The 10,484-nt window shown below is 55.1% G+C and overlaps 1 protein-coding gene across 1 annotated transcript; it reads right to left on the bottom strand.

Annotated features, from left to right (window-relative positions):
- Nucleotides 1-430: 430 nt before the first annotated feature.
- LOC115619296 (putative sodium-coupled neutral amino acid transporter 8) lies at nucleotides 431-9,604 on the bottom strand. Its single transcript, XM_030511334.1, is given in 12 exon segments — nucleotides 431-541; nucleotides 2,648-2,699; nucleotides 2,905-3,098; nucleotides 3,180-3,324; nucleotides 3,441-3,536; nucleotides 5,455-5,473; nucleotides 5,741-5,798; nucleotides 6,110-6,214; nucleotides 6,298-6,451; nucleotides 6,642-6,730; nucleotides 6,732-6,829; nucleotides 9,122-9,604. Coding segments are annotated over 12 exon segments (1,590 nt in total). The 3' UTR covers nucleotides 431-444.
- Between the last annotated feature and the right edge of the window lie 880 nt (nucleotides 9,605-10,484).

The raw sequence follows: 10,484 nt of genomic DNA, 5'->3' as shown, positions 1-10,484 counted from the left end.
AGTGGGCTGTGGGGGGTGAGGCTGTGCCTGTAGGGAGGGGGACCCATGATGGGGGGGTCAGGGTGGTGGCTAAGGGGGTATCCCTGCTCCTGGGGTTCTCCTTAGTCCTGTGGGGTGCAGGTGGTCCTGAGGGGTTTCCTTCATGGTGGCAGTGGGTGCCTTGCAGATGTGGGGGTGGCTGCCTTCCTGGGGTCTATACTTCTGTCTGTGTGTCTGTCCGTGCATGTGAGGAGCTCGCTGCCCATCCTGCCCCCACCCCGCCATGTGTGGGGGTCCCTCGGGGTGTGTGGCTCATGGCCCTCACTGATTCCCTCTCCCATCTTTATTAGCCGCTGTACAACAGGGATGGTGATGTGAAATAAAACTATGATGGGGTCCAGCAGTGTAGCTGTGTCCAGGGCATGGGGGAGGGGCTCATGGTGGGGGCACGATGAGGGTGGCCCCTCAGTGCAGCAGCCCCAGCACGGCCAGGGCAGCGCTCTGCCCGCAGATGAAGGCACCACAGAGCACAGAGAGGACACCCCAAGTAATGAGAGCTGCCCTGCGGGGACACGAGCAGGGGCTGGTGGGACCAAACTGACTCCCAGTAACATGCAACCCCCTGACCCCCATGTGTGGAGCCTTCTGCAGGGTCTCAGCCTCCTCTGCCACACTCTGCATCACAGATGGCTGAAGACCCCAGCAGCCCCTCCAGTGCATCCCCTATGCCCACTGCAATAACACACAACACTTGGTCAAAAGCCTGGCAGTCACGAGACCATCCCTGGTGCTGGCTGTGCCCAGTGGCCCTGTGTCAAGGTCTGACTGGATAAAACCCAGTGTTGGAAATATTTCGTTCATGATCCCCAGAGTGAAATTAAGACACAAGTGAGGTCGAGTACCACAATCGGTCAGTTTGTTTATTATAAAAAGATATATAAAAAAATATTATTATTACAAAAAAGATAGCAATAGGACAGATCGGAAAAAAGGATAGAAATTAAGCAAGAATTCGGAGTGCAGAGAGATAGACACCACCGTGGATCCAGCTGCATCCCGAGGGTCCGTAGTTGTCATCTTTGGTGGCAGGTGTCCCCCAGGGTCCATAGTTGTCATCGGAGGTGGGCGTCCCCCATGGCGATTACCTTTTTCCCCTTTTATTATGTGTTGGGGGGAGTACCTCTGTTCTTAATGTCACATACTGCACATTCCTGGTGGATCATGTGCATCTAGTTTCCCTGGTCTTGCAGCCAGCTCTTCAACTGCACATCTGTAGCAATCCTTGAGATAATGGGCAGCAATTCCTCACACCAATCCTTGAGATAATGGACTGAGGAGTCTTAGCTCAGCTCCTCCCACCCATCTCTCAGGCAATGGACAGTGGGGTCTTAGCTCAGCTCCTCACATCCATCTTCAAGATAGTGGACCTCAGCTTCTCATACCAGTCTTTGAGAGAATGGACGGTGGAGTCTGATTTCAGTTCAGTCTCTCACACCCTGCCAAGGGGGCACAGACCCACATCTGCCCCCCCACCCATGCTCGGGCACAGCCACATCCACATCCACACACACCCCCAGCTCCCACCCTATTGCCACATGCCCCCACCCCTGTCCCCTACCTGGCTTCATCCCCAGCCCTGTGGGTCTGCACCCCCCTGCCCCCTCTCCCTGGGGACACAGCCCCTGGCCAACACCAAGCCCCTGGGACACAGCACTCACCCCAAACCCCACTGCTGCTCCATTGTGGGGTCATCAGCGCCCTCCAGAACTGCCCCAGGCAGGCTGGGACTGTCCCTTCGCTGTCCCCATTGCTCTGGCTTGTGTTGTCCCCTCTCATGGTGATGGCACTCCCGGGGTCACACTCTGGTGGATCTCCCTGAGGGACCTCTCTAAGTCCTTGTTGCTCACCTGGGTGCCCCTGCTCACTGCCTGCCTTGAGCTCCCAGTGCTTTGGCATCTCTGGGGTCACCCTCCCTCCTGCTCAGATAGCCATGGGACCCCCAGGGCACCCTCTTGGCCAAGACCCCAAGGTCCCAGGGTGCTCCCTCCAGCTGCCATGGGGGGCAGGACCCCACACACATCACCTCCATCCTCACTCAGACTCCACTGCTTCCCCATGGGCACCATAGACACACTTTGGCACATGCTTACCCCAAAACTCACCAGCAACATGCCAGGTCCCCCAACATGGGCTTCTGCAGCCTTGGGGCACCATGCCACTCTGACCCCCACCCAAGTCCCCACTGGGTACCCCAGTGCCTCCAAACCCCGCTGTTCTCCTTTCCTTTGCTTTCTGCCTTGCAAGGGGTCTGGTACCCGGGCACCTCCCTGATCCCTGGGTACATCCCTGGTACCTGGGCACAACCTCATTCCTGGCCACACCCCTGGTGCACAGGCACATTCCAATTTATGGGCACCTCCCCAGTGCCTGGGCTCAACCCTGGTACCCAGGCACATCCCTAGTGTTGGAGCACATCCCTCCATATGACCCTTTAGCCCCACCACAGGCTCCTGATGTCAGTGCCTACAGGTGCCCCAAATCCCCCTCCTCATGGGGCTCCTCCTGCCTTGGCCATGGTGATCCCAGGGACCCTGATGGGGCCATGGATCATGGGATGCTGCCCCCACCCCTGCCCTTTCTCACAGCTGCCAAGTGTGCAGAAACTCACATTTTGCATGGCCCGAGGGTGCAGGCCCCAGTCATGCACACCAGGCACAGCCCTGCCACCAACACAGAGGCTCAGCCCCACTGCCATGGCACCCCTCATCCAGGCCCCACAGCAGTGTCCCCCAAAAACATGTCCCTGCACCCCCAAAATGGGGCCAGAATGGACTACCCACCACCAATACCACAGCATCCCCCCCTGCCCCAGCAATGCTCTTGGCACAGGCAACCCCTCCTCTCCCTCCCACTGCTCACTCTTGCCTGGGAAGATGAAGATGGCGCTGATGCCCCCAATGAGCTCAATGACCTTGCCAATGTTTGGGATGAAGAGGGCGATGGCAAGCGTGGCAGCCATCCAGGTGACCATCAGTTTCACCTGGCTCTGCTGCTCTTGCACCTCAGGCACTACCATGGCTCTGCGCTTGGGGGACACCCATACATCCTGCACCACCGACCTGAGGGGATATGGGGGGGCTGGTGGCACCCAGTGGAGCTGCACCGGCCAGGGGACACCTGGCTAGCCACCACCCCTTCACCTGCCCAGCAGCACCACGATGGGGTAGATGGTGATGGAGACACCGAAGAGCAGGTGGGTGACAATGATAACCAGGTTGTTCCCTGGGGAGGACATCAGGATGTTGGGTGCCATGGCCTTGCCGAAGGTCAGGTAGCCATAGAGCCCTGCAGATGGAGAGGTGGGGTGGGCAGCCGTGCTGGTGAGAAGGACAGAGGAGCCCCGAGGAGGATGAGGACAAGGGGGGCAAGGAGGGGGTGAAGGGCTCTGGTGCTGGGGTTACACGTGAGGGAGTAGATGAGCAGGCAGATGAGCATGGAGAGAACAGAGACTGTGAGCCAGTGGGAGAAGCTATGGTTGCGCATGCTGCTGTAGATTTAGGTTACATATAAGAAAGAAGTTCTTTACTGTGAGGGTGGTGAAGAGCACATTCTCCTGGAAAACATGCTAAGGCACATGAAAACCAACAAGGTGGTTGGTGACAGCCAACATGGCTTCACTAAGGGGAAATCCTGCCTGACCAATTTGGTGGCCTTCTATGATGGGGCTACAGAGCTGATTGATGGATAGGGGCAAAGCAGTTGACGTCATCCACCTGGACTTGTGCAAAACGTTCGACACTGTCCCGCACGACATCCTTGTCTCTAAATTGGAGAGACATCAACTTGATGGATGGACCACTCGGTGGATAAAGAATTGGCTGGGTGGCTGCACGCAAAGAGTTGTGGTCAACGGCTCGATGTCCAGTTGGAGACCAGTAATGAGTGGTGTCCCTCAGGGATCGGTGTTGGGACCAATCTTGTTCAACATCTTTGTCAGCGACATGGACAGTGGGATTGAGTGTGCCCTCAGCAAGTTTGCCAATGACACCAAGCTGTGTGGTTCGGTTGATATGCTGGAGGGAAGGGATGCCATCCAGAGGGACCTAGACACACTTGTGAGGTGGGCCGATGCCAACCTTAGGAAGTTCAACCAAGCCAAGTGCAAGGTCCTACACCTGGGTCAGGGCAATCCCAGGCACAGCTACAGGTTGGGCAGAGAAGAGATTCAGAGCAGCCCTGCAGAGAAGGACTTGGGGGTGTTCGTCAATGAGAAACTGAACATGAGCCAGCAGTGTGCGTTCACAGCCCAGAAACCAACCGTATCCTGGGCGGCATCAAAAGCAGCGTGACCAGCAGGTCAAAGGAGGTGATCCTGCCCCTCTACTCTGCTCTTGTGAGACCTCACTTGGAGTACTGTGTACAGTTCTGGTGTCCTCAACATAAGGAGGACATGGAGCTGTTGGAGCAAGTCCAGAGGAGGGCCACAAGGATGATAAGAGGGCTGGATCACCTCCCGTATGAAGACAGGCTGAGAAAGTTGGGGCTGTTCAGCCTGGAGAAGAGAAGGCTGTGTGGAGACCTCCTAGCAGCCTTCCAGTATCTGAAGGGGGCCTACAAGGATGCTGGGGAAGGACTCTTCATCAAGGACTGTAGTGATAGGACATGGGGTAACAGGTTTAAACTTAAACAGGGGAAGTTTAGATTAGATATAAGGAAGAAGTTCTTTACAGTGAGGGTGGTGAAGCACTGGAATGGGTTGCCCAGGGAGGTTGCGGATGCTCCATCCCTGGCGGTGTTCAAGGCCAGGTTGGACAGAGCCTTGGACCACATGGTTTAGGGCAAGGTGTCCCTGCCCATGGCAGGGGGGTTGGAACTAGATGATCTTAAGGTCCTTTCCAACCCTTACTATTCTATGATTCTATGATTCTATAAGTTTAGGATAGCTATAAGGAAGAAGTTGGGAACAGGTTGCCCAAAGAAGTGGTAAATCTTCCATCCCAGACCACAACTCTTTGTGTGTGGGCATCCAGTCAATTCTTTATCCACCCAGTGGTCCATCTATCAAATTTATGTCTTTCCAGTTCAGAGACAAGGATGTTGTGTGGGACAACAGGGATCGGTGTTGGGACCAGTCTTGTTCAACATTATTGTCGGTGACATGGACAATGATTCTATGATTCTATGACTCTTCATCAGGGACTGTAGCTATAGGACAAGGGGTAATGGGTTCAAACTTAAACAGGGCAAGTTCATGTTAGATACAAGGAAGTTCTTTACTGTGAGGGTGGTGAGGCACTGGAATGGGTTGCCCAAGGAAGTTGTGAATGCTCCATCCCTGGCAGTGTTCAAGGCCAGGTTGGACGGAGTCTTGGGTGACATGGTTTAGTGTGAGTTGTCCCTGCCCATGGCAGGGGGGTTGGAACTAGATGATCTTAAGGTCCTTTCCAACCCTAACTATTCTATGATTCTATGATTCTATGCAGGCCTTGTGGCACTGCAAGGCAAGGGGGGTGGTGATGGGGCCCCATGAAGGGACAACCCCCCATCCCCAGCACCTTCCCTCCCACCCATGGGTGCCCTGTCCCACTCTCACCCATCCCCATGGGCTTTTGCCCTGCCCAGCAGCCACCTTGGGTGACAGCCACAGGTTCCCTTCCCTGCAACCCTCCTGCAAGGGATAGTGTCCACATGGTCCAGGATGCTGCTGGAGGCTGCCAGCACTGCCCCGGCAGCAGGGGACAGTGGGGCCAGGGTGACCTACCTGAAAACTGAAGCTGATGGTGCGGATGACACTGAAAATGGAGGCCCAGGAGGAGGCCCTGTGGCATGGAGGGGAAGAAGTGCGGGGTGAAGGGCATGAAGCCCCTGGAGGCAGAGAGGACCTTGGTGGCATAAGCTGTGAAGCCTGGATGCCATGTTAGGAACCTTCTGCCTGGTGATTTTGGGAGAATGGGGGAGATTGCTGGGATGAAAGCTGGAACTGGGGGATGCCACCCACCCACTGCCCTGCCAGCACTGTCCCCAGCTCATCCCTCCCTATCCCCCCACCCAGGGCCATCCCCTGCCTATGCTAATGCCATAGAGGACAGGATGGGAGGGACATGGGGACATGGGGCTAAACTCCCCCTGCCTGGAGGGCTGGGGGGGCTTGGGCAAGCCCAGGCTCTCCGCCTGCAGATGGTATTTCAGGAAGATGACCAGGGTGAGGTAACAGGCAGCCAGCATGCCCAGGATGCTGCCAGGGCATGGGAGAGTCAGCACGTAGCACCCTGGCAGCCGGGAGGAGGTGGCCTGGGATATAGGGTGCCCAGGAGGTACCTGGAGTACTTCTGGAAGCCGACCTTGCTGGGGATGGAGAACGGGAAGATGACGAAGACATGGAGAGTTGAGAGGGTGAAGTGCTGGTCTGCGTACCAGGGGAGTGGCAGGGGGGTCCTGCTCAGCATCCTGATGGGGTACAGGAAGTCACACACTGCAGGGGGCAGTGGAGGGGTCAGCTGTGCCCCAAAGAGTTGCCCAAGGAGGTTGGGAGCATCACACCATGGCAGGGTCAGGGAGCTCCACATCCTTGGGGGTACCAAGAAAACCCCAGGGCTGCTTCCATCCCATGTGGGACCACCTTCCCCTCGGTCCCAAGCAAGCTATAGAGGGAAAAAACTCACATTTCTCCAGCTGGTCACCCACAACCCTGAGGTGGGCCATGGAGATCATGAAGAGGTTGAGGAGGAAGCAGACCTTGCAAAGCTTCCCCACACACCACCCAGACCACCCCCTGGTAGGTGGGCTGGGTGCTGAGGGATGCCGCATAGCCCAGCACCGCCAGCCTGCTCACCAGGAAGACCAGCAAGCCCTGCAGGGACAGGACCTGGCAAGAAGCACCACGTCATCCCCTGGACCCAGGGGGACCAGCAGGGCCATGGCCAGCAACCAGGTGGCTGGCTGTCACAGGTCAGCATAGGGGTGGAGAATCAGCCCTAGGTGATACTTTAGGTATAGATTTGGTGGTTTGGGGCATGAAGGGTAGAATCATAGAATAGTTAGGGTTGGAAAGGACCTTAAGATCATCTAGTTCCAACCCCCCTGCCATGGGCAGGGACAACTCACACTAAACCATGTCACCCAAGACTCCGTCCAACCTGGCCTTGAACACTGCCAGGGATGGAGCATTCACAACTTCCTTGGGCAACCCATTCCAGTGCCTCACCACCCTCACAGTAAAGAACTTCCTTGTATCTAACATGAACTTGCCCTGTTTAAGTTTGAACCCATTACCCCTTGTCCTATAGCTACAGTCCCTGATGAAGAGTCATAGAATCATAGAATCATTGTCCATGACACCGACAATAATGTTGAACTAGATTGGTCCCAACACTGATCCCTGAGGGACACCACTCATTACTGGTCTCCAACTGGACATTGAGCCATTGACCACAACTCTTTGTGTGCGGCCATCCAGCCAATTCTTTATCCACCGAGTGGTCCATCCATCAAGTTGATGTCTCTCCAACTTAGAGACAAGGATGTCGTGCGGGACAGTGTCGAACACTTTGCACAAGTCCAGGTGGATGATGTCAACTGCTTTGCCTGTATCCATCAGCTCTGTAGCCCCATCATAGAAGGCCACCAAATTGGTCAGGCGGGATTTCCCCTTAGTGAAGCCATGTTGGCTGTCACCAACCACCTTGTTGCTTTTCATGTGCCTTAGCATGCTTTCCAGGAAAATCTGCTCCAAGATTTTGCCAGGCACAGACGTGAGGCTGACTGGTCTGTAGTTCCCTGGGTTTTCCATTTTCCCCTTTGTGAATATGGGGGTTATATTTCTCCAGTCGTCAGGAACTTCACCTGACTGCTGTGATTTTTCAAAAATGATGGACAGTGGCTTAGCAACTTCATCTGCCAGCTCCTTCAGGACCCACAGATGGATTTCATCAGGTCCCATGGACTTGTGCACATTCAGGTTCTTAAGATGGACTCGAACCTGATCCTCTCCTACAGTGGGCCTAAGGTCTTCATTCTCGCAGTCCCTACATCTGCCTTCCAAGACTTGGGCAATGTGGTCAGAGCATTTGCCAGTGAAGACTGAGGCAAAGAAGTCATTAAGAACCTCAGCCTTCTCCAAATCCATGGTAGCCAGTTCTCCTGATAGCTTCCGGAGAGGGCCCATGTTGTCCCTAGTCTGTTATTTGCTACGCACCTATAGAATCCTTTCCTGTTATCTTTCACATCCCTTGCCAGATTTAATTCTAGCTGGGCCTTAGCTTTCCTAACCTGGTCCCTAGCTTCCCAGACAATGTTCCTGTATTCTTCCCAGGCCTCCTGTCCTCGCTTCCACCTTCTATAAGCTTCTTTTTTCCTTCTAAGTTTCCTCAGCAGCTCCTTATCCCTTCATGGAGGTTTCCCGGCCCTCCTGCCACATTTCCTTCTAGTCAGGACTCAACACTCCTGAGCTTGGAGCAGGCGATCCTTGAATATCAACCAGCAGTCTTGGGCCCCCCTGCCCTCTAGGGCTTTATCCCATGGAACCTTACTGAGCAGGTTCCTGAAGAGGCCAAAGTCTGCTCTCTTGAAGTCCAGGGCAGTGAGCTTGCTGCATGCTCTTCTCACTGTCCTGAGGATCTCAAACTCTACCATCTCATGATCGCTACAGCCAAGGCTTCCCTGAAGCATCACATTTCCAACCAGCCCCTCCCTGTTGGTGAGCACGAGGTCAGTCATGGCACCTCTCCTTGTCGGCTCCTCTATTTCTTGCAAGAGGAAGTTGTCTTCCACACAATTGAGGAACCTCCTGGATTGCTTGTGCTAGGCCCTACTGTCCCTCCAACAGATATCAGTCCCTCTCCAGCATCCTTGTAATCCCCTTCAGATATTGGAAGGCTGCTATGAGTCCTCCAAGCAGCTTCTCCAGGCTAAACGGCCCCAATTTTCTCAGCCTGTGAATTGGTACCAGCCACCAATTATATTGTAGGTTGAGCTACTTCAGATGCAAAGAGCCTCTTTAAGGTGGCAGCTCCTGCCCTGGTTGTTTCCCCTCCAGCCCGGCTCGGGACATGGATTCTGCCTCCTAAGCACCGTGGCAGGTTCCTCGGGGATGCCGCTGCCGCCAGCCCTTTGTCCCGGTCCCGGTCCCTCGCCCGTCCCGTACCAGCTCCACCAGGAAGGCCGGGGCAGCTCTGCCCGCCCTGCCCAAGGCCCGGGGGAAGCTCAGCAGCCCCGCGCGCAGCGCCCACTTCAGCAGGATGCAGACGGCGCCGGCGGAGGAGAGCCCAGCGGCGGCAGCAGGGGCCCGGCCTCGGCTGCCCAGTCCATCCCTGCGGGGCTCTACGCCTTGCGGGCAGCGGCAGCGCTGACCTCTCCGATGGGCCTCCGCGGACCCCCCTTCCCCGAGCCCCGTCGTGGTCCCAGCCCACCTCGGGTGCAGGGCAGTGACATCACCCCGAAGCCTGGTGGATGGACAGCGGGGAGACCGTGGTTCATGCACTCCCCCCGGCTTGGGACCAGCGGTGGCGTCCTGCTGCCTGTGGTCACCCCCAAATCTCAAAGAGCTAGCACAGACGACAGGAAAACCAGCAGCCGCAGCAGCTCCCAGCACGGGGCTCAGCCTGGGGGCTCCCCATTCTGGCTGCATTCACCCCATCCATGAAATTCCCATCATGGGGCATTTTGGAGTATCCCGGGTCAGGGAGGGCGAAGGAAGGCAGCTGCAGTGAGTGCCCTTCAGACTGTTTGGCTGGTGGATGATTCACCTCTCACTGGTGTTCTGCTGACAGGCAGGGTATGCCCCAAAATGACCACACACTAGCTGTATAATATGCACAGTTTATTAAACAAGCACACTAAAGCAAACAAGCACACTAATGTGAATCAGGTAAATATCTCTATGTATATAGTAAATAAGTACAAGAAAGAAAATCACAGATATAGGTATATAAGAAAAGCACCAAAGAAAGTTAGGAATGCATCAAATCATTACTGCATAGAAAGAACAGAGATTAAGAAGAAATACATCACCAATTACCACTGAATCATCATCCAGGCCCACACTTCTAGCTGGGAAGCCCCGTTGCAGCCGATGACAGGAGTCTCAGGTAATTGAGAAAATTCCTACATGGCGCATCCACCCATAGGTGAGGCTCCTCCCATGGCCACAGGAGGGTCCCGCTTTTATACCCTTAGAAAAACAACTCACTTTATGCCAGATCTCTAATCTCGTGAGGCCATGCACTTTCTCATGATCTCAGTTGCCCACGCCGAGAGCGTTGGCCAGGCGCCCCAGTGTGGCCAAGTATGAAGGTCATAGAACAGATGCACAGCTATGTTTTCCCGCCTCTTTCTGACAAACGGTCATGATGAACATAAACGTGTATACTTTACTGTCCTGGGTTCAGCTATAGCAGTCATTTTTCTCCCTCTTAGTAGCTGCTGCAGTGCTGTGTTTTTTAACTTTCAGCCTGGGAACAACGCTGATAACACCGATGTTTTTAGTTGTTGCTAAGTAACTCCGACCA

This window comes from Strigops habroptila, chromosome W (genome assembly GCF_004027225.2).
Source record: "Strigops habroptila isolate Jane chromosome W, bStrHab1.2.pri, whole genome shotgun sequence".
Lineage (NCBI taxonomy): Eukaryota > Metazoa > Chordata > Aves > Psittaciformes > Psittacidae > Strigops > Strigops habroptila.
Note: the sequence above shows the minus strand (reverse complement) of the source record. Positions and strands in the feature narration are given on the sequence as shown.